This window comes from Amblyomma maculatum, chromosome 1, assembly GCF_055883805.1.
Source record: "Amblyomma maculatum isolate TAMU_Amacu chromosome 1, ASM5588380v1, whole genome shotgun sequence".
NCBI lineage: Eukaryota > Metazoa > Arthropoda > Arachnida > Ixodida > Ixodidae > Amblyomma > Amblyomma maculatum.
Window position 1 is genome coordinate 306,076,591 of NC_139344.1, and position 24,561 is coordinate 306,101,151.

Below are 24,561 nucleotides of genomic sequence, written 5' to 3' on the forward strand. Positions count from 1 at the left end.
TAGACGCGCACTCAGTACGCAACACCGACACAAAAAGTCGCTGCCTTCCGCTTCACCTACAGAGTCAAAACGCGTTTCCTTGAGATTAACCTGCGCCTCACACTTAGTACACTTTACCTTCTTTTGAATGCACATCTTAAGCGCTCATCGACTGAACTATATATCTATTACGAATTCTCAGAATATACAGATTGCCAAAAGAAGACACAAGAAACGACTAGCAAACAAGCGTTAAAAACCAATTCTGCGAATGCCAATAGCCTAGAAAAAAAAAATATTTATCTAAACAAGATAGCTAAATAATGAACGCCAAGAAAACCTAGCGGCCGGCACGAAAAACTAGGCCGCTAGGACCAAGAGCTAAAATCTATTCTTTTCTATGCTGTTCCACCGTCGCGTCGGTGGAACAGCGGCGCCCGCGGCGGAGTGCCGAAACAGCGGAATGCCGAGGCAGCTGAGCGGCGCAGTCGTTTCCGTTCTGCGAGGCGTTTTTGAGCCTGTCCCTACCCGTCGTTTTGCGGTGTGGCTATGAGAGCTTTGAGCTGCTTTGAGTAATCGCAAGGAGTATTTTTTGACGGGGAAATCTTGAAAAAGAAAAGGGCCGTTCTCGGCTGGGCGTTCGTGTGTGTTGTTTTTTTTTTTTTTTTTTTTGAAACCGCCCAGCGCATGTTATTTCTGTTATATACTCGAAAATGCCGCGCGCGTGATTTCACCATGCGCTAGGAACACCTTCGTTAGGCACTTGTTAAGGCGACTTCGAAGACGGGAATTGCGCCTGCACTGCGCGTCCATCTTATATTAGGTCTAGTCGGAATCTGCCTGAAGATCAAATACCGCCGAGCCGTGTAGCCGTGTAGTAGTGGTAGTTGTAATGGTCAGCGTTTATGTAAAATGAAAAAGATGCTGCACCTGTCTTTTTTGGTAATAGCTAGGCTCAAACTATTCAAAGCAGAATAATAGCAAATGAAATTCCAGTTTCAACTTTGCAACGAGAGCTGTAAAAGGAGAAAAATAAACAAGCATGACAAAAGTAGGATCCTATTTATGGTTGGAATAGCAAACACACATATACTTCCAGGACTTCCCGCACAATTACGCTACAATAGCTCACTGAACCCGGCCTTGAGACCATCAAACTTAATCATAATATAAGCCAAATGAGTAATACCACCTCAGCATCATTTTTACATATACGGCAATGCTCTTGTTGAACACTTCGGAGCTGCTACATATAATTGACTTAGAAAATATTATACTATGCATGCCTTTCTCCCGACATGCTGCGGAGGTTGTGAAAAGAAAAAAAAATTAAATTTCCTGCCAGCGTTCTCTCAGCGCAGGAAGTTCAATGCGATTGACCGCACCTGCCTTGAACATCTGAAGGCAATAGTCCAATACTGTCAAACTGTTAAATACAATAGAAAAAAAAACACTGTGTGATATGTTGTAAGGTAAGACACCAACCACTAAGAGAGCGTTCTATTGTTAAATGAATCCCTGTGATGGCTCGTTCGCTAAGGTGGTCTACTTTCTCAGCGTACCACGAACTTGCGGGGCCGATACCTAGCTGACCTCGATACCTGATGAGTGTGAGGGGACACTACCATGTATGTAGTTTTCTATTTGCACGTAAAGGAATCCGGATAACTGAAAGCCATTCCTTTTACAACTTTGTCACTGCAGCTTGCCGGACTGCTGCTAAATCTGTTTACATTGGCCATAGAAGCAATTTCTGAGAGAGGTAAAACGGTCTTGTCATACTACGCCACAATCAGGAAATCTCACGTTCACTAAAACGCCGATGAGAAACACATGTATTTAGGCGGGCCAGGAAATGGACACTGCTGAGAAAATACGTAAAGCCGTGTCAGGTGCAACGTGAATGCGAAAAAAAAAAAACTGCTACACGGCCTTCGAAATTAAAAAAAAAAATGCTACGTTTATTCTAGTTTCCACAAATTAAATTGTATTTTTTTTCTTGTTCTACTTTTATATGAAACCGATAGTAGATTTTGTGACCATGCGGTATTGATTGAGCTGTGAAATGAGTGATTTTATTAGGCGAAATGGACATGCCACAAACAAATGTTACCAAATTCTAAGAGTATCAACGCAGAGCTCTCAGCGCACTTTCATTGGTTGACAAACGAAAAGAGGAAAAATGACAAGATCATGGTAATAGGAATTGTTCATGTCTCCTATCTGCTCTTTCTGTTAAGAGAAAAAAGTAAATTATCTTTGACTATGTCAGCGAAAGTATCCGCACAAACATTGTCTCTGCCCATCACTGAAGATCGTAACGCAGCCCGAACGACGATGGTGGAGCTGCCTTTTCTTTTTCCGTGCTGGGGTTTTCTTGTACACAGGCGGAGAAATGCTAGCGTTGTAACTTACGCTGTTGGGTTACTTCGATTTCCAATTGTCAATAAAGTGACTACAGATGAAGGAGTGCGGCTTCGGCTCCGAGACTCTCGTGCCGTCACTCCTGGGGAACAGAAGGCACAGAACATCCGGTAGCAAGCGGAATTTAAAAAATTCGGCGCTTTCCATGACCACACAGTAACCATATACGTAGATTCGTGCCTTTGCCTTTCAAAGAACCACGCTTAGGTCACCCGCCACTCATGCTTCTGTGGAAACCCGTAGAAATGAATGGACTTAAAAACGTCCGACGAGTTTGCGTAGCTGCCAGTGGAGCTAACAACGTACCACGTTTCGCCAGCCTTGTTCGACCAGACTTAATTTCACTGGACATATTCACACAATCAACTAGCCCAACTTTCTGTTCTCTTGAGGATATATTCAGGCATAACGTCATCTGAACCTTAGGATTTCCAATTTCCACACAAACCAACGACAAACAGTACCCTCCAATGCACTGGCAATGCGCGGCCGGGGCCGGCGCATTCCGGCGATTGAGCGATGCGCCGAGAGGCGGCGCCACCCGTTCAGCTGTCCGGTCCCTATAGGGCGGAGTACGATGTATTCGCGGCGTAAATTGGGAAATAAATGAATTTGGAGCTGTCATCAATGTGTGGCATCGGCTCGGGTCAAATATGTTTTCGGGGGAGGGGGGTGTCAGTCTGCTTTCTCTACAGTAATACGTTATCTTGATATAGGTGGGACTCTTCCTGAGTGTCTCATAGTTATTTCATGGTGATGGTTGTGCCTACCTTGTATTCAAGGTCTGTGGATTGTATTCTCTCCTTCCAGACCCTGCTGGAGCGTGAGCATGCTCGTTATCTGGAGTTCCTTGGCCAGCGCGTGTGGTCTGCCGAGATTCGGTTGGAAACGATGTCCGGTAGCTAGTCGAATGTTTAGGGGAATCCCACAAGGTTGAGTAGCTTTGCATAAATGAGTAATTACTCACTGAAGTCCATCCTAGTGTAGCCATACGGCAACAAAGGAAAGATAACACCGTTCCCTGAATTCTTAGCTAACAAATCGTCCTATTCCGGGGTTTCAGCCTAGGACTAGCGCCGGGGCAGTCGCTCTACCAACTGAGCTACCGCTAGCAGATGGTAGGGAGAGAGCGAATTGACCAATAGCTCCAGGTGAGTACGGTCAAATGTTTACGGAAATAGATACCGCGTCAGTGAGTCCCTTGTTCTTCGGTGCCCGCGGTTCGTTTTACTACGCATACTATTGCTGTCTTTGAGCTGAACATACGACTTGATCCTTATCATCAGCATCTCCCTTTTTCCTCCAATTAACGAGGTGCATCCAGTTGATTAACCGCATCCATCCACCTAAGTTTCTGCCATCCCCTGCTAGGCTTTAATTTCCTTGGAATCCGGTTATGCTAAGCGACTACAAATGTCTGCACATGTCAATTTCTTCTTCTTGATTTCCTGTCATTAACTCGAGTTATGCTTCTGATTCTATCTGCACGCCTCCTATTTTTTAACGTTACACCTACCATTTTGCGTTCTATAGCTGTCAGCGTTTTCCTCAACTTAAGTAGAACCCTTTTCGTTAGCCTCCAAGTTTCAGCCCCGTAGGTGAATAAAAGTTGCGACTGTTGTATACTTTCCTCTTTATCGATACTGGTAAGCTGCTAGTCATAATGTGTGAGTACCTTCCAAATACGCTTCACCCCAATTTTATTCTCTCAGTTATTTCCCTTTCGTGCTCCGGATCTGCGGTTGCTACCTGTTCTAAGTAGACATATTCGCCGACTACTTCCAGAACTTCGCTACTTATTTGAAAGTGCTGTTCCTTTTCCAGGCTGTTGAACCTTACCCTATACGTTTGCATATTACTTTTAGACCTACCGTTCTGCTTCTCCTGTCTAGACCATTATTCATTAGTTGCAGTTGGTTCTCCGAGCTACTTAACAAGGCAATGTCCTCAGGGAATAGCAGATTGCTGAGATATTCTCCATCGACCCTGATGCATAAGTGCTCCCATTCCATCCCTTTGAGTACACCCTATAAGAAAGCTGTAAATAGCACTGGGGAGATCGTGTCTCTTTGCCTAACACCTTTCTTAATTCTTAATTGGAATTTTATTATTTTCTTTATGGAGAACAATGGTTGCTATCCAGCCACTATGAATATCTTCCAGTACGTTCACATATGGCTCACCTACACCCTGAGCTCGCAATGCCTGGATCACTGCTGAGGTTTCGATCGTGTCAAATGCTTTGTCGAAGTCAAAAAATGCTATGTATAAGGGCTGGTTAAATTCTGAGCACTTTTCTCTCACCTGGTATTCTCTCACCTGGATCGATGGTAGGGTACCCTTTCCAAAAAACTGCTTGTTATTTTGGTTGATTAAAGTTTAGGTCGTCCTCATCCAATTAGTGGTTACCTTTGTAAGTACCTTGTACGTAACGGATAGTAAGCTGATTGGCGTGTAATTGTCAAGTCCTTAGCGCCCCCTTAATTATCATGAATTGTGCATGCAGGGCAGCCAGTTTTTCTAACACAATATCCCCTCCGTCCTTCAACAAATCTATAGGTACCTGACTTTCCCCAGCTGGTTTGCCCTTTTCATTGCTTCCAAGGGTTTCATAACCTCTTCGTTACTAGTCTGATTGCTCTTCATTACAGCAAGCTCATTTTTGCCCTGAATACTGTGGATACTGTAGAGGTTCGTATTGAACTCCTCGGCTACCTTGATAATCCTGTCCATGTTTGTAATGACATCGTCCGCCTTGTCCCTCACTGCATACATCTGGTTTTTGCCTATGCCTAATTTCATTTTCACCGCTTTGAGGCTGAGAGCGTTCTTTAGAGCATGCTCAATGTTGCCCATGTTATACTTCCTTATGTCGGCCGCCTTGCGCTCATTGATTAGCTTTCATATCTCTGCCAGTTCTATCCTGTCTGTTGGGCTGGAGGCTTTTATTTTTGGCGTTTCTTGATCAAATATTTCGTCTTCTTATATAGTTTGCCGGTATCCTCTCTACCAATTCTACTATCTACTTCTACCGCGCACTCAGTAATGATATCTCTGAAATTATTGTTCATTGCTTCTAGGCTAGGGCTGGCTTCCTCGGTTAGCACTAAATATCTAATTTGCAGAGAGAGCTTGAATTATTATATTTTCCCCTTAACGCTAATTTCTTGATGCACTTCTTCATCACAAATGTGTTCTATCCGCTATTCAAATCCAGATTAATTCGAGACCTTACCATCCTGTGGTCACTGCACAGAACATTTCCCTTTACCTCTACAATCCTGCACAATTCTAGGGTTAGAACACAGCATGAAGGTCACTTTATTCTTAGTCTCCTCGTAAGGGCTTTTCCGTGTCCACCTCCGGTTCGTCCGTTTTCTGAAGAAGGTATTCATGATTCGTAAATTATTGCGTTCAGCAAACACCTCCCTCTTTCTGCCTACCCTGGCATTGAAGTCTGCTGTGTTTTTACTTTCCCCATTGCCGATTCTACATCTTCATAGAAGCATTCGACTACCTGGTCATCATGACTACATATAGGTGCGTGTGCTTGTACAACCTTCAGTTTATATCGCTTATGAAGACTAATTACGAGGATTAATGCTATAGAATTGGGAGGCACTGGAATTCGAACCACGGCCCTCTTGCATGCGAGGCGGATGTTTACCTCTACGCCCCCGCTGCACTTAATTGACATTATCACTGAATTCTTACGATTTCTTAGTACATGTATCTAATGACCTTTTTGTTGGAAATGGAGCAGGAGCCGTTGAAAGATTAATTTTATGGCTATCATTGTGCACAATCTGCCATGCCTCATTGGCGACAAGTGATAGGTCATTTGTTGTCATATTTCGGCATAGAATGGATCTTTGGTTGCATGCAAAAGCAATGCAAGGGTTGTGGGGAAGACCGTAGTGGGGGACAATTCGGGCCGCTAAATTGGTTCATTATACACTCGAATTCTCAATAAACGAATTGGTCTGAATTTTGTCGCTCTGAACAATGAACTTGGGATTAAGCATTTGCTCATTCTACTAGATGTTAGCCACTCTTCCCCTCTTTCACCCACTGGGTCGTACGCAGAGCGCGTCTACCGGGGCGCCTTCACGGTTCTGGAGGGAGACAAGTTCAGCGAGAGCCTGTCCAACAGCCTGACCGAAGACTTCGTGCGAAAGGCGGACGCGTACCGCGCCAAGGTAAGACTCCCTGTTATGGTCGTCGCGCGTTCTGCTAACCGCTTACGTTGCCGCAGCTGGACCGGCTGTTCAACAGCAGCGCCGCCTTCCGTGGGACGGAGGTGATAGCCTTCCAGAGGTGCGTATCGGTAACCAACATGTGACGTTTGGCAGGTGGTCCATATAATGCCTAGACACGCATAGAACTTTTCCTTAGGGAGCAGCGTTTCAGACATGTGAGCGCACATCAGCCCTTCCCTGTTTACCTCATTGTTTTTCATCAGAATGAGTGAGCAGTACTCAAGAAAATCGCCACATTACACTGAAGGGGGAAAATCACAGAAATTCAGAGAAACCATAGTGGACGAGTAGTTTTAATGTAGACCATGTGTAAGGAGAAGGATGAGTATGGATGGCGCATTACTAAGTCACGCGAGGGCAAGTTCGTCCCGAAGCAATAATGCCAACGTAGTGTAAGCGGGCTATTTTGGACCATTTTGCTTTATTCTTACCGCAGTCTTGTGTACACAAGGGCTTCTTATCAGCCCTGTCTGACCCTACAGCGCGGCTCGTGGTTGCCTCTGCTATACTGGGTTCAGCAGGTTCGAGATCAAAACTTTCCATTGGAATCCAGCGCTCGTTTTCGCCTTTCATGTTTGCTCGCACTAATTTTCTCTTGGCTTCCCTGTAGTACTGCTAATGAAACAAAGAGATCTCATGCAGTCAGATCTTTGATTTTATTTCTTTACGTGGGATTAAAATAAGCGAGAAATATGTGTGTTGCTTGGGTTTACACAGACGAGGTCAAAGGAAGATACAAACGTCATTTTCCCAATTTTCTATCTGTGCGGTGCAGTCTAGTGTTCTTTCCCGGTTATCTTTTTTTATCAGTCTAAGGTCATGTGCTTGTTTGCTTCCTTTTTTCCACTTGAATTGATACCGCAGTTGCTATATTGCGCTTGTACATTTGTGCCGCTTTTTAACCATGCTTTTCTAAAGCGCACATATTTCTCAAGACATCCCAAGCAATTGCTAGTTGACGGAAGCTGGTCTCACAATTGGGCGCACGCAGTGAAAGCACAAGGGTTTCTTCTCTGTTGCTACGAGGTTGATGTGGCGCTGCAGGGGTTTTCATGAACATTGCTCCGTGTGTTAATATAATTACAGATTTCGGTCATAAATTCCTTGCCGAAAAGAAGATGGCATCCATTCCTTGATTGAGTCGTGTTCGCTTCACGTGTCGTGAGTTGCTGTTTGTGCTTTGGGCGTTTCCTTTGGGGTGAAGAAGAAAAACATCACCAGAGTATGTGGTATCATTATGTTGCCCACATATGCAATCGGAGTCAAGTTTTCAATTTCGATTACTGTCACCTGGTAAATGGGGTGCTGCAAGAAAGAATCAAGAAGCAGCAGGCGACCATCGCCACCCAGAGACATCCAAAATGACAAAAGTTTTGGTGTAAAATTTAGTGGATGAAGGCAGCGACCAAGATAAATGTAGGGCGTTTAACGCTGGTAATGTGATTTCGGCACTCAGTAGCAGACGCAAGAACTCGGCCTTAAGTGAGCTTATGTGGTACAGTATTGAATGAGTGTATAATTTTCCACCCGAAAACGATTTTGTTTGGTTTATGGGATATAAATTTCCAATGCGACTGAGGCTGTGGTGGAGGGCTTTTTGAACGTACACGACTACGCACAGCAAATGGCAAAAGTCGATGCGATACGCCCTAATCATATCTCATCTGCGATATTGCTGGCCATTACAATATCTTTGGAGCTGGTGTACCAAAAATACCAAGAAACAATCTCTATTTATTGGGGATGGCAAACACTTAAACGGCTGCTTTGTACTCGTTGATGCGTTGCTGGAAAAATGTTCATGCTGCCTCGTGGCTAAAAATAGGGGACACTCTTGTTAGCTTTCAGCCACAAGATCATGCACCACTTTCCACTCACGCGGCGTACTGAGGAAAATCTCAGCAGCGGAAGTTTGGACCAGGGTGAATTTTTGTTTACCTACGAGGTTTCTGCGAAAGTTTTCCTTTGTAGACGTATATGGCTGCGCTTGGGTGAATGAGCAATTACTCTGTGATGATTAGATAATACATTTACAACGACTCCCTCATTAAACATATACCTCCAAAGCACCCATCCTACATACGTGATACTAACCATTTCCTAAATAGAACTATCCAATGCCACCTTCCCTGACAGAGCTTTCCTAGTTACCCTAGACATAGTATCGCTTTACACGACGAAGGAATCCAGGCCATGGTCGGAGCATAAAACAGATATAAAATTCCAGGCACTCCTAGTGCAAGTGCCATCGAGATACTAATTTGGTCCTTACACCTAACTTTTTCGAATTCAACCACTCATCTTCAAACAAGCGGCACAGATATATGGGCACGAAAATGGCACCACATTACGCCAATATCTTCATGAACAAAATTCAGACTTCCTCTCCTCATATCCAACCAAACCAACTTTTTACAGACGCTTTTTAGATGACATATTCATAATTTGGACAGATACTGAGGACGAACTCACTCAGTTTATCACCTCATTTAACAGCACACATCCAAATAATTTTTTCACGCACACTTCCTCTGCTAATGAAATTAACTATCTAGATGTCGTGATTCCAGTTGAAGGAGACACATTAATTATACTAGCTTTTATAAAAACCCACAGACAACAGTACCTTCACTTCAGCAGCTGCTATCCACGACACTGCAAAACATCAATCCTATATTCACAGTCCAGAAGATTCAAACGAATTTGCCTCCGATCGGCTGATATTCATGAAATTACAAATCGCATGCGAGAAGTCCTTAAGAAACAGCGTTACCTGTCATCTATCTCCAATGACGCCAGTAAAAGGGCAGAAGGAACTAATCAGTATGACATCTCTGAGGAATACCAGCCAAAGTCACATCGCTGCAATCTCATACTAACCTTCACAAATAACCTTCAAAAACGTCCTAAAGACACATTTGATATCATGGAAGAGAGTGAGCGTCTCTCCAAAAGTTTCTCAACAGTCCCCCAAGTAACATACAGAAGACCAAAAAATGTACAAAACCTCGTCGTCCACTCAACAGTCAACAACCCAATGCCTGCGGGTTGCACACCATGCGGAAAAAACCGATGTTATATTTGCAAGCACATGCAAACCACAGCGCTCGCTAAGAGCGCCCATTCAACTTTCAAACATCTTATCCATGAAGATTTAAATTGTGATTCCAGCAACGTTGTTTACATACTCGAGCGTGGCAATTGTCTAATGAAATATATAGGCCAAACAGGCAATTCCTTCCGACTCAGGTTTAACAATCACCGCTCACATGTTCAATCTCTCACCAATCTCCCTCTTTCAAGACACCTACGCAAAGAAAAGCCATATGTTTGATAACCTTTAGGTAACAATATTACTAAGTGGCTTCAAAAACACTCGTGAGCGCGAGCAACGAGAATCATTTTTATTTTTAAATTTGACACTGTACGTAATGGCCTAACGAAAGCCACGGCACCCTTCCCTCTCTTCCGAGTTCAGATGCCTAGGAATATTGAAACTGTTCATGTTGGTTCGATCTCCGTCGGTACAATTTCCTGTGAGGCCACAGGACCATCAAACGGCCACTCTGTCATCATCGAGCAGTGCTACACCGCTTTCTGAGTCCCCACCTGATGCACACTCGTCAAACCCGCTACGCGATGACTAAGAAATTAATTCCAGTGACAATTCCCCGCAGAGCCAGGAACTTCTGTCTTCTGCATCCGTGGAGAACTCGAGCTTACTTCCTGACGGTGGTGCAGGCTGGGAACACGCAATAAACAAGCGACGGGCACAGAAGCTCCGCAGACGATCCAGGCAAGATCAAAATTCATCTACATCCGATTCTTCTGCCTCCGTGGACGGAAATGCACCGAACACGTCAGGACAACCACCGAAATAAACCAGTCAAGTGGGCACCCGCCGTCCCAAAGCTCACCCCTTTCCGAAAAACGATATCAAAGTCGTCATCCGACCAACACGTGGATTTGCCCTGAAGAACCACCCGGCTCGGATCATTTCGGCAGCGCTCGTTCTTTCCTGCCGAGACCCAACCAAGGTGAAAGGCAATTAGTACATCCTCCGACCTCATGCCGGGTCAACCATCCTTGTGATTAGCAATCCGCACGAAAACACAGCGGTGGAGCTCTGTCGCATTACCCATATCACTATGGACGAGAGACACCACCTCATGCGCGTGTATGTCCCCTTTCACACCACCACACTCAGAGGGATCATTCACGAACTGGATCCTCATGAGACACGCGACACCCTCATGGTAGGGGTACTCATCAGAGACAATCGCATCAAGCTCTTCGACGCGAGAATTCTCGGCTCTTCGATGACAGCACTTGTTACACTCAAAGGACCCCAACTCCCCGAGTTTCACGTACAGACCAGCCAGGCAGTTCTGCCAGCATGTAACCGGGCCATCGTCAAGACGTCTGTCCGACTCCAAACCTTTGAGTTCGCACACATCAATGCCAGACCAAATGCGTACTATGAGGCACGAGACGGGAACCCGGGAAACGTCTCAAGCATGCTAAAACACCACGACCCGCCACTGACCACGTCGGCAAGACATCTCATCAGTCGCTGAAAGACATGGGGCCCAATATCTGCAACAACAGATTGTTCTCATCGGGCGACGAGGACCCGGGTCAGAAGAACAGCCGCTCGCGGAGCCGATCCAGCTTCATATCCCGGCCGAAGACACCAGTCCCGCAGCCAGTTCCTCCAGCCAAGCACGGGGAAAACAAGCTCCACAAGGCTAAAAGCAGATGAGCTGGCCTAAGAAAGCACAGGGCCCTCACGCTCCTTCCCACGACACCTGTTTCCAACAGCTTCAGGCTACAATTGCATCCCAAAGCGCCAAAATAGCCGAACAAAACACAAAAATTACAGCCCTAATGACCAAACTAGAACCATTCCTTCAACAGAAACAGGCGCCTCCGCCCCCGTCTAAAGCTAAAGGGCCATCCCCCTAAAACCAACAAAATGTGTTACCGTTCAGATTCTCCGCGACACCGAAGAGCGAGTCATGTATTGCGTGCAAGTCCCAATGTCCACAATTTTCTAAACACTAACGAAGAGAATAGACGTCATTCACCAGACACCTGCGCGACAGGAGACTTCACTAAACCAGCATACAACCACAATTCAGGCACTTCAAATTCAAGGCTGCAAACGAGCCTCGCTGGCAGAACATGGGCAGGGCCCCTCGCAAATACGTAGTCGCACTATCGGCAGTGGTGGGGGTTGCGCCACATTCCGACACGCGCAAGATGGCCACGCACCCTAAAAGCGACCAAAATGCAGAACACAGAAATCTGGCAGTGGAATCGTATAGGTTACAAGCGCAAAGCCGGTCTCCTCAAAGAGTTCATTGCCACCACTCTAATCCATCCAGACCTTCATGCCTGCAGGAAGTGGGAACCGACAAAGCCTCGACGCTTGCAGGATACTACACGACTAGCTAGCCCCTGATACCATCGGTTGGACTATTAGTGGCAAAAGAGATTACTGTCGTTGAACACGCTCTGCCAGTAACGGACGCCGAACACCTGACGGTCGAGGTTGTGCCCAACAAGCGCGGCCGAGAAAGCATCGTTGTTGTAAACATATGCCACCCAAGCCTAGGAAAAGTGACTTCACAGGTCTACTATTGGCTGCTTCTCATAAAACGCAGCGTAATCAGCTTGTGATCGTGGGAAATTTTACCGCGCCACACAGAGAGTGGGGGCATCACGATAACACTGAAAGAGGCCAGTTGATAGTGAAAGCGATACACACGCTCGGACTGGAGCTCCTCACAAACCCTGCCTTTCTGACACGAGAGGGGAATAGTGTGACCAAGGACTCCTGTCCTGACCTTACCCTGGTAAAGAACGTAAGGCACTCGAAGTGGACTAACCTAACTGAAACACTGGGGAGCGACCACTGCATCCTTATCAACCTAGCACTTCGTCCAAAATCAGGGGAAGCATCGGACCAGCCAGAATAAGGACAGACCAAAATTTCGCAACTCAGAATTCCCCTAGGGACCCATAGAATCTATCCAGGACTGGAGTGCGGCCCTTCGCCAGGCACAGAGCACCGCAACCGAAGTGGTACAGCGCACAAATGAGACACCTGAGGTAGAAAGGCACCTTCTCAAATTATGGGATCAGCGTGCGAAGCTAGTTCGCCGTTGGATGAATCAAAAGTTGAATCGACAACTCCGAGCCCGTATAGTCGAGCTCACGGAAGAGGCACAAACATACGCCGCGCAACTCTCGCACCAGAACTGGCTATAGTTCTGCGAGTCCCTGCAAGGCACTCTGGGCACATCTCGGGCCTGGGCAATCTTCAGAAACCTAATATGCCCGACCAAGTCTAAGTCCGAGGTGACCCGCTCTCTCAAGCGAATTTCCCACCTGTTCCCGGGAGACGATGTAGATCTTCTCACAGCACTTCGCGACAGATACATAGAAGCTGCGATTACAACACCCAGCGAGATTAACTGTCAGGCATCATGAATCAAGATTTGGACGCCCCCATAGTGACGGCAGAAGTATACGCTGCGGCGCGATCCTGCGTTCGTAATACGGCGGCTGGCGCGGACAAATTCACGAATGCCATAACACGCAACCTCATCAAGGACCAAATTAAGGACCTCACTAACTACATTAACAATGAGCTCTGGGAAAAAACGTCATCCCTCAAGAGTGGAAACACTCCGAAATTATCGTCATTCCAAAGCCGCGGAAGCTGCCCACAATCCAGACGCTCCGCCTTATCTCGCTCACGTCCTGTCTGGGCAAGCTGTACGAGCGGGTGATTCAAACCCTTCAAAACTATACTGAGGACAACAACGTTTTCACTTCTTCCAAGACTGGCTTCCGATCCGGGCTATCAACCCAAGACGCCTTCCTTCTACTCAAGGAGGAAGTCCTGGCGCACGTTCCCAGCGGAGGAGAGCACAATGGGATGGCACTTGATCTCAAGGACGCATTTGACAATGTGTGTCACAATGCCATCCTAAGAGAACTAAGCAACCTTAATTGTGGGCAACACGTCTTCAACTACGTCCAAAATTTTCCTATCGAAAAGAACAGCTTAATTGGCATGGGCGACACACGCTCCGAGACCAAGGACATGCCGCACAAAGGTACGCATGAGGGCTCGATCATTTCCCCCCTACTTTTCAATATAGCCACGATTGATGTGTCCCAAAGCCTTCAAACAGTTCCGAACATTGAATTTATACTGTATGCCGGTGGCATAACCTTATGGACTACCAAAGGCTCTCTGGCGGCTAAGGAAGAAACTGCAGGAAGCTGCCACCTGCATCGAGGAGGTGGCCGCCCAGTGGGGAATCCGCTGTGCACCTAAAAAGTAAGAGATTATCCGCATAGAAAGACGTAGATACAGGTCACCATTAGATATTCAGGTTATCCTACAAGGCGTCCCCGTCCGAGAACTCCGAGAACTCCGACAAATCCGCATCCTCGGCTTATGGCTCCAGAGAAACAGAAAAGCTACCGCATGCCATCAAGTTGATATACATCGCAACGCAGCAAACCACGAAAATGATCAGAAGAGTGGCACGCAAATAAACAGGTATGCGGGAGAAGGACACACTACGCCTATCCACGCACTCGTGGTAAACCGCATTTTATATGGCCTACCCTACCTAACATTAATTTGACAAGAACTCACCAAAGTAAATGTAATCTTATGTAATGCATACAAACATCCACTTGGCCTTCTTACGTATACTTCAAACGCCAAATTATAGGTACTTGGAGTGCACAACTCATTCGAGGAGATCCAGAAGGCCGTCCTCCTCTCGTAACGAGGACGCCTACTTCACACAGACGCCGGGAAAGCAGATTCTGGAGCGGGTGGGCTAACCGGCAGACGTCCAGATCATCCAGAACACGACAAACCTCCCAACAACATATCGCTCGAGGGTCCACGCCACCTCAATTCCTAAAAACATTTTGAGCGGAGCCGAGTCTGGCAGACGATCAACCAGAATTAAGACAAGTGGATGGCGGCACACAGCCCCCACACAGTGTATGTCGACGCAGCAACACACAGCGAGATCCCGAGGGCGACTGCACTTGCTGTGAACTCAACCCGCAACGAGGTTGTGAGCGCATCGTTGAAACACACGAAGATCGCGGAGGCAGAATTTGCAGCAATACTGCTAGCGATCCAGTATGGCGACGCCATATGCCAGAGTGTACGCGTCATGACAAACTCCCAAGCAGCCTGTCGGCTTCTCTTTGCAGGAAGAGTACCCAAGAAACTGTTAGGCTTAGCCACCAACTCCCTGAGCGCCAATTCCTCCCTAAAACATCAGATCACATGTGTGCCTTGTCGCGCGAGATTACGGGTAACGAGGTCACGGATGCACTAGCTCGAGGACATACCACCGAGCGAGCTCCAACGCCGACTCTTGTTGTATTACCGAAGTTTCCGCCATTTACAGCACACGACTCCACTTCCTGAGACTACAGCGACACCAATTTCCCCCTCCGCACAAGGAGCAAAATGCTCAGTAAGCTCGGGACTGGAGGCAACTCCAGGAAAATACATTCCCCAGTCTCCACGAACACAGCGTAATTTTCCCTAGCGCCATAAAGGTGAATGTCCATGGTGCGACGATAGGCCCGACATATACCACATTACATTGGGACGCAAGGGCCCGAAACCCCCGGACATCAAAACATGTAAACCAAAGGAGCAATGGGAGACCTCTCTGCTCAGCTCGGAGCTTGAAATGCAGCGCACACTCGTTGCACAGGCTAGAGCGGCAGCCAAAGCCAGTGCAGTTTTGAAATGAAAACTCCAACCATTGTAATTTTTCCCCCAGGTGTTTTATTTTCCTGGCTATTAACGTTTTCTACTGGTACTTACACAAAGCCCCACTCTCTGCGTCGTCTGGGGTCAACCCCTTTTGCATGCTGAGTTCGAGCAATTATCTCCACCGCCCGTTCAACTCACCTTCCATTCTCGCATGGAGTACACCTCCCCGCCCCCTCCCGGCATATTGCTTTCGTTTTATTTTTCGTGAGCAACTGAAGCGGATGTCTTTTAAACATAGCACTTCTTTGTGGCATCATTACCTGGTTCCTTAATGGTTGAGTGAAGATCCCCCCCCCCCCCCCCCCCCTACCTTGCCGGCCGGCAGGAAGCACAATGCCCCGGATTCTTCCCTGATTGTTGCTACGCGGCTGTCTACCTTCCACGACACGCTTGGAAATCAGCAGTACCGAAAAATAAAAAAAAAGAGCGGTCGGAATATTCTGCTCCCCTACGGCTTGCATGCTCTTCGCAGTCTCGAGCCTTACCACAGCTCCTAGTCTCTTTCTTCCCATCCGTATTCAATTTTTACTTTTTAGCTTTTTACTTCTCTTTTCGCTTGCCCAAGCCCTATAAAAGGGGAAGCTGCAGCAAAGAGCAATTACTCAAGAGCAATAAAAACACTTCTTTAAATGAAGCGTACACTTTTCTGTCTAACTTTTTAGGCGGCCAAGTACATTATGTTCTCGCATATGTATGCATATATACATACGAAAGAAAGAAGGGAACAGTCAGCGAAGTCAAGTAAAGCGTAGGGGATTTTTTTAAATCTCAATTGTTTTGCTATTGGCATGATTTAGTCTGCAGTCAATGTTTAGGGTGAAAGATAATGAAGTACAAACTGAAGGCAGAACAACGCGTCGATAGTAGGGACTGAACCCACGACCACCGAATATCGCGTCGGTGCTCTTGTTTTTCCTTCTACATTGCATTTAATTATCTTTTACCCTAAAACTAATTATACTATTAATTGAGGCCAAAAGCAAAAGTAAAAAAAATACTCCCTACGCTTTCCTTTGTCTCACCGACATTTGGCTTCTTTCTTTCGTGCATCTTTACGATCTCCTCATTTCCGCATCAATGAGTCTCTGCAAACTATGACGAACATTCTTGTGACGACGAAGAACTTTTCAACATTCTATACAGCGGCATTGCTATCGCTTTGAGTGATCTCGGGGCTGTGTATTGCCATTCCCCGAAAACTGTAGCAACGGAAGTGCAGGTGCGTCGCTGAAAATAAAACACAACAAAAAGCAATCAATAAAGGCATATGGTTTGTTGGGTATACAGTGCAGTACATAAACTGAAATGTACACACTATAAAATAGTTTGCTGGAATAAAATTTCTTGCAGTAATCCGCTGATCATGCAGTTGAATCCGTCGCGCTATCTTTAGTAAGTTGATTTAAAATGAATAAGACCGCATTTAAAGCAGACAATTCCCGTCGCTTCTGTGGCGTGATTGATTAACACGACATGTGGATGGTTTTCTGTGTGTTTCTTTCGAATTTGTCGAGAACTGGAAATAAAGAAAAAAAAAAGCTCAATTGATTAACACTACCTATCTCAGCACTAAAACATGTGTTCGAATCATGTGAGTGCAATATTTCAAATATAAAAACAATTCACAACATTCTAGTAAGTTACTAACATCTTTCCTAGGGTGTGTTCCCCTTTAGGCTTCATAATGCGATGTTTAAGATTCTTGATAACCGCAAACCCAGCCGTGAACACAGCCGGAGGTAACGGTATGACAACGGTTTACTATGCAGTTACCTTCGCCGTAATCAATTTCTGCCTTCAGTGAGTATATGTTACCCTTAGGCTGCGTCAGAAACACCTCTCAGCAACAATCGCCGTTTAACTCGCTGAGAGAAAACCAGTCAGGAGAAAGAAGTTGCGGGAGCCTACCGTTGAGAAAACGGAATTACGCCGCGCCAATATCTAAGTTAATTTAATCAACGTAGCAAAGATGGCGCGACGGACGCAATCGATGTTCTCTACTGTAATTATAAACCATAAAACTATTTATTAATAGTGAATTTCAGTTTGCGTACTGCACTGTGTTCTGGAACAAAGCGTAAGGCTTTAATGAGTTGCTTTTTGTTGCTTTATTTGTTATTTACGTTACTCGGCACTTCCGTTGCTGGAATTTTCGGAGAATGGAAATACGCCTCGGGGCTCGACCTGTTTGATCACGGACCGCTGTTGCCATTCTCCTTTGATCCCAATGCGTTCCAATGAACCCCATCTTACATTTGATGGGGCTCCGCCATGTTGGCGAAGTGGTTAGGGCACTCGGCGACTGTGCCGCCCAAGGATGCGGGATTGAATACCGGCCTCGGCAGCCGCTTTTCGATGGTGTAAAAAGCAAGGCACCCGTGTGCTGTACAATGTCAGTGCGCGAGAAAGAACGCCAGCTGGTTAAAATTTTCGGAGCCCTCCACTACGGCTTATCTCATAGCTGAATCGCTTTGGGATGTTAAATGCCCTAAACTAAACCAAACCACATTTGATGGAACCGGGTAACAACATCGGCCCTGGAGCTCGTAGTCGCACTCTCGTGACACCTGCGATGCCTGATGACTTTCAACCCCAAGTCGTACAAGCGGGCCCGACTGTCATCTGCGCTGGCTCCCTTCGCCAGCGGGACCTGGCTCTCTTCAGCGGAGCCGATGATCAGGACGTTGAAGAATGGCTGACATCATAAGAACGGGTGCGCCTCTTCAAGAGATATACAAGACGATGAAAAAAGCTGAACAAATTTATTTCTTTATCTAACCGGCATCGCTAATCCATAGTATCGCCCCGCCGGGGTGGTTCAGTGGTTACGGCGCTCGACTACTGTGCCCAAGGACGCGGAATCGAATCCCGGTCTCAGCGGCCGCTTTTCCATGGAGGCGAAAAGCAAGGCGCCCGTGTGCTGTGTGGTGTCAGTGCACGTTAAAGAACCCCAGGTGTTCGAAATTTCCGGAGTCCTCCACTACGGCGTCTCTCATAGCCTGAGTCGCTTTGGGAGGTTAAACCCCACAAACCAAACCAAACCTAATATATAGTATCGGGACCACAAGGGCGCCATCCGAACTCGGGCCGCCTTGAAAACTGAGCTGGAAGAATTCTTTGGTCGCCCGACTGTCAGGAAACTTAACAGCACTCGCGTAATTGGCCACAGCAGGTCGGCGAAAGCTTTGCCAGCTATACAGAACTCGGTGAACGTCGTCCTAAGCTTACTAGATAAGACACATTTGAAAGGTATCGACAATGATGCCTTTAAGATGCTGTTAGCTCGAAACTTGCGCGTGGTTACTGAAATGTTCATGCTCTGCCAGAGCTTCGAAGAGCTGCGCAAGCAGAGAATATGACGCCCAGATTAAATGGCTTCCTGGGCTCACGCCTGCAGCTGGCAACACCAATATGCTGCAGCAAATCAAAGACTTCGTACTTGATGATGTGGTTCGTCAACTTTCTCTTCTGCCGAGCTCTCAAGAGGCGTTGCCATATTTGGCCCCAGCTGTCCTACACGCTGTACAAAAGTAGGTTACTGAGGCGTTTTTGTCCGTTCTTTCACTGCCACCTGTCGCCGCGCCCCTGACTTTCGCCGATGCTGTTCCAAGGCCTGTCACCTGCCTCCTGCGTTACACCGACACCGCCCCAAGACCTGTCTCCAGTCCCCGAACTTATGCCAACATCCTAGCACAACCCTCGCCGTCTGCTTTCCCTTAATTTTCATTCCCGTATGAGCGACGGCCCCTCACCTGCGGCCGACGCAATGAGTAAGCAATGCATGGCGCACACGTGAGAACTGTCCTACATGAAAGAGCACAAGGGTAGGGGGGGGGGGGGGGGGGCTCAGTTCGCAGGTCGTGCAAACGTTCCGACAAGTTGACTTGTTTTCGTCTTGTCTTCGTCTTCCTCTCGTTCTAACTAAACCGCCCTATACATTCTAGACTTGAACAACAGCCCGTAAGTGAACTGTTCTCTGGGCTGAGCACGGCTATGGCCACCCAGCTAACACGACGAGATGCACATCCAACAGTGCGACTTGAGGAGACAAGCTCTCCAATGGACTTATCGGCTCCACCATCCGTATCAACGAGCACCCGTGCCCCTCACAAGCGTCCTTCGGAAGATAATAAACCGAATTCGTCCTCGGCAAGTGGTGGCTATCAAGGAAATCGCTCCTGTTTAACTATCGAAAACCAGGTTGCACCTACACTGGGATCGTCATCTTACAAAGTGGCGATAAAATCTCTATCCAACAAAAGCCTCACCGATATACGAAACAGGATCATCCAGGCCAACTTGGACGCGTGTCTCGGAACCAGAGGTTTTCGGGGCTTCACGGCAAGGAATAAGTCAAACACTATTGCTGTGTGGCTCCCGACACTTACTGCGGTGGAACGTATCCAAACGCTTAGTTATATTTCAGTCACAAGTGAGATCTCAGTGCCTGTGCAAGTGTATCTAGTTGAAGGCTCCGACTTGCAGCGTTGCGTCGTTTACAACGTCGACGTAAACGAAGATCAAACCACCCTTCAACGTGAGCTGTGCTGCCCAACGCACCAAGTCATACAGGCCCGACACATAGGAAAAGGGCGTTCCTGCATGATCACCTTTCAAGGCCCTCCGACACTCCCAGCCTTTCTGTACTACTACGGCTGCATATTAAGGCCGCGGCCGTATAAACCGAGTGTGGTTTACTGTTACAACTGTTTTCGGGCAGGGCACATGCGCAAATCTTGCCCCTTTGCTACTGCTGATGAAGGTGCGTATGAAGGAAAAGTTACGTACCGATGCGGCCTCTGCAAATCGGACGACCACGAGATAACATCTCTAAGTTGTCCGACAAAGCAAAAGGCAACGCAGAAGGCTCGTCTTCGGAACACTAAGCGTTGGCAAATAGAGGACATGACACCGGTGCAGACATCCAATCGCTTTGCAGCTCTCCAGTGGGATGATGACGAGTGGCCAGAGCTTCCTGAGCCCGCTTCGAATGCACCTCCAGCTAAGACAAGGTCTAATGATACGGTGCTCAAGAAACGCCGTCGACAACAGCCAATACAGCAGCGTACTGATCTACCAGACGACGATATGGCTGTAGTGGATAAGCAAATCAATCGTCCCTTAGCAGAGGTCTCTAAGCTCCGACAACACCGCGAAATGCTTGCTCGACGTCGGCGAGCTGCAGAAGTAACCGCCAAATCTAGTAATTGCCCAACACTGCCGCCTTCATCCCGCGCAACAGGGCCATTTGCTGCCTCTTCCCAGAGTACCACAACGCCCAATGATAACTCTGCAACATCGCTGCTCCGCTATATGGTCAACCAGTTGTCCAACCTGACATCTGTGATACTGCAGCGCTTAGACTAGCACACAAAAATGGCGAAATCCGGTCGTCCTGGTGTACTACAGTGGAACTGTAGAGGCATTTACACGAAGGTGGCCGAGCTCAAAACCCCACTGCGATTTAACAAGCTTCGGGTGTGGGCTATGTTACTTCAGGAAACGAACACCTTGCCATCTATTCCGGGCTTCAGCGGCTACGTGTCTCCTTCAATGACCGACCGTCGCGTGTAGACTGCTTCTCCCTTGGGAAAGGCGGCGGTATATGTTGAAACGTGTATTCCTCCATGTACGCCTTTCTCTCGAAAACTGGTGCACATCATGCCGAGAGGTAGTAGCAGTTGCTGCGAAATTTCTGAAAGGAACCGTTGTTCTTGTTTCATATTACGTTCGACCAGCTGGAGGCGCCTCTTCCCGTATTAATCTTGGCTGGTTATTAAGTGTTCGTCGGCAATACCCCGGGTGTCCAATTTTAGTCGGAGGCGACTTTAACGCCCCTCACCCAGATTGAGGGTATCCGACTGCAAGCCCTCGTGGTAGGCGTGTGCGGGACGCCTTCACTGATGCCCTGTTTGTTCTGCTTAATCACCCTGGTACAGAAACACGGCCTGTGCGTCACATACGTAGTGCTGCCTATGCTCCAGACTTGACGTGGTGGTTGGGCGCAGGAACTCCCTCATGGCACATGGAGACGGACTGCTGGGGTGATCACCACCCTATCCTCATCGGTCTCCATCTTTCCCGTCTCCGCCCTTTACGCCGAGAATGTTCTACTGGGACAGCTTTCGCTCATGTCTCGACAGTATGTCTTCAGATTCGCCGTCACTCCTTGCTGACCGTATACAGAGAGCGCTAAACAGCGCTATGACTACTACCTGGATTGATGTAGGTCGACCGGCACCAGGTCTCGGCCTGCTTAACTTGTGGGCAGCCCGCCGTCAAGCTGAGCTGGCTGCTACGCGAGACCCTACTTCGGGGCAGGTACGTACACGACTGAATTATCTTACTGCGAAGGCTCGGAGATATGAACGCGATCTCTCGCGACGCCAGTGGCATGCATGGTGTGAACAGTTTTCTGATAAATCATCGAATGCCTCACTCTGGCGAACGTTTCGTGCAATGGAACACGGTCGTCGTTCTACTGACGCAGCAGCAACAGCATGCTTTGCGGCTAATCTGTCGCCGGGCGATTTCGCCAAAGAAGCTGCTCGAAAAGTTTTCCCAAAATACGATATACTGCCTCCTTCAGTGGTAAGTCTTAATTTGGCAGGTATCCCTGCAGACGCATGTAAACTACCATCTGCTGCCGACGCAGATGGAATTGCGAGCCCCTTTTCGATGTGCGAGCTGCTGGCTGCAATTGACGACGCGAAACGGAAAACAGCGCCCGGCCTGAACAAAATTCAGTATGAGGTTTACAAGAACCTCAGTACTGCTGCACTTGCTCAACTACTAGACACCATAAACAAAGTGTGCCTTGATGGTGTCGTACCCGAGAGCTGGAAAACCGCTGTCGTGATCCCTATTACCAAACCTGGGAAGCCTCCAACGGACCTCGCCAACTTACGACCAATATCCTTAACATCAATGCTTTGCAAGCTCGCAGAGAAAATGCTGCCACACGACTTTCTTGGTGGCTTGAACAGCACGGTTTTTATCACCCTGCTCAAATTGGATTTCGTCCATACATAGGTACAGAGGACGGGTTGGCTGTCTTGGCATCAGCAGTTCTATCATCTACCCACAGCCGCAATGTACGTACCATATTAGCAACGAACGTTGAAAAAGCATATGACAACATCAGTCATGCTGCAATCCTGAATGCTATTGACATGCTTCATCTCCCTCCGAGAGTAAGCAATTTTGTCGCGTCATTTTTGGACGGAAGAAAATTTACAATACTCCTCAGCGGTGACACTGTTAGTTCATTCGTTTCAGTACGTGGCGTGCCCCAGGGATCAGTATTGTCTCCGACGTTGTTCAATATTACTTTCATCCCATTGGCGTGGCGCTTACATGATATCCCTGAAATCAAGTTTTTGCAATACGCAGTTGATATCACGGTATGGAGCACTCACCGTGATCTTTTCACTCAAGATGCCGCCCTTCAGTCAGCATTAGACGTAACCTCTGATTACGCATCCTCCATTGGCCTTCAACTTTCTGTGTGTAAAACTTCATACACGTCAGTCGCCAACCACTGGGGATGCCGTAAACTTACCTCAAATCCAATTCGTCTCTCTCTATCAGGCACAACAATACAAGAAAATTCGAGCCTGAAAATTCTGGGCTTAACAATTCACCAATCAGGATCAGCGACTGCTTGGCTTTCTCAGGCAAAAAAGCAAGCACTTCAAACTATGAGTTTAATAAGAAGAATTGCACCTAAAATGGGCGGCGCTGGCTCGTCTGTTGCACGCCAGTTAGTGAGGGTGGTTCTGCAGCCACGTATTGTTTATCAGGCCCAGTTCCAGCATCTTACAAGGGCACAATGGGAACGCCTTGAAGCCGTATATCGAGAAGCCATGAGGACCATAACATGCCTTCCACGAATCACACCGGTCTTAGCGTTACAGGAGAATGCGCAGCTCAACACCATCGATGAACTGGTGCAGCAGCGCCGTGATGCTCGCAGACTCAAGGCCACTTTGTCACATTCCACGCAAGCACTGAGGGCGTATGCAACGTCACACATTATTCTTCAGCCACCTGCGCCAGTTCTCCCTCCCTGGAAATTTATACAGTTAGGAGACAACAAGCCAACTGACATCCGCAGACCGACGTCTGCCAACTCGGCATCGTTGCTACGCCAGACATTTGAAGAGCAAGATACTTACCTGCCTCAAGATTCCATAGTAGTGTACGTAGATGGAAGCCTGCAAGGCTGTGAAGCCAAAACGGCAATCTACTGTCCACGGAGACCTAGCCTGAATCAGACAACTACGTTTCTGCTTTCGGAACCACTTACATCTTTCTGCGCTGAGCTTGTGGCAGTTCAGGAGGCACTCTGCTCCGTGACTTCTATAACCATGCTCCCTACAGCCCACGTTGTCATCCGCACTGACGCACTTCAAGCAGTACGTCTGCTCCGACGTGTCAGCCGCTGCCCTAAAATTTGCCAAGACATCCACCAGTTAGCGGCGCGCATCCCACAATCAATACGCATTGAGTGGGTCCCACGGGATCTGCTGCCTTCCCAAAGTCAAGCTGATTTTGCAACCCGCCTCGTGAACCAAGACGCATCAATCCCACGGCTTCTCGAAGTCGACGACACTACCCTCCTTTTGTCAAGAAAGGAGCACCTCCGGTGCCGCACACATGCACTTATCCCTCCGTGTGCGATATCCCTTCCCCGCGGTCTCACCCGTGCAGAGGAGGTTGCGCTTAGGAGGATCCGGGTCGGTGTTGCCCTTACACCAGCTGTAACTAGGACGTGGTCATATCCTCGCCCAGGATGCCCAATCTGTAACAACGAAGATGTCGAGGCCGACATCCACCACTTGCTGTAGGACTGCCCAGCACTCAAGCCAACACGTCTCCGGCACCTGAGCATAGCTGGCCTTTCAGCAACCAATCCTGCCTCATACGTCACTTGGACGCAGGGACCTCATCATCGCTCACTTCTGGACTTCATAAAAGCAGCCAATCTTTTTCCATTCATTTAATCATTTATTCATCCTTCATCTCATACCTTACTGATGCCCTGAGGCAATAAATATCGACTAA

General features: G+C 47.5%; 1 protein-coding gene across 2 annotated transcripts in view; it reads left to right on the forward strand.

Moving 5' to 3' along the window:
- LOC146206995 (atrial natriuretic peptide-converting enzyme) overlaps positions 1-24,561 on the forward strand; it is a 253,409-nt gene that overhangs the window by 73,391 nt on the left and 155,457 nt on the right. For both annotated transcript variants that reach the window (XM_084591738.1, XM_084591728.1), the window contains 2 exons: positions 6,490-6,602; positions 6,659-6,720. In XM_084591738.1, the coding sequence (XP_084447864.1) occupies positions 6,490-6,602; positions 6,659-6,720 (175 nt within the window). The remainder of the gene's footprint in view (positions 1-6,489; positions 6,603-6,658; positions 6,721-24,561) is intronic.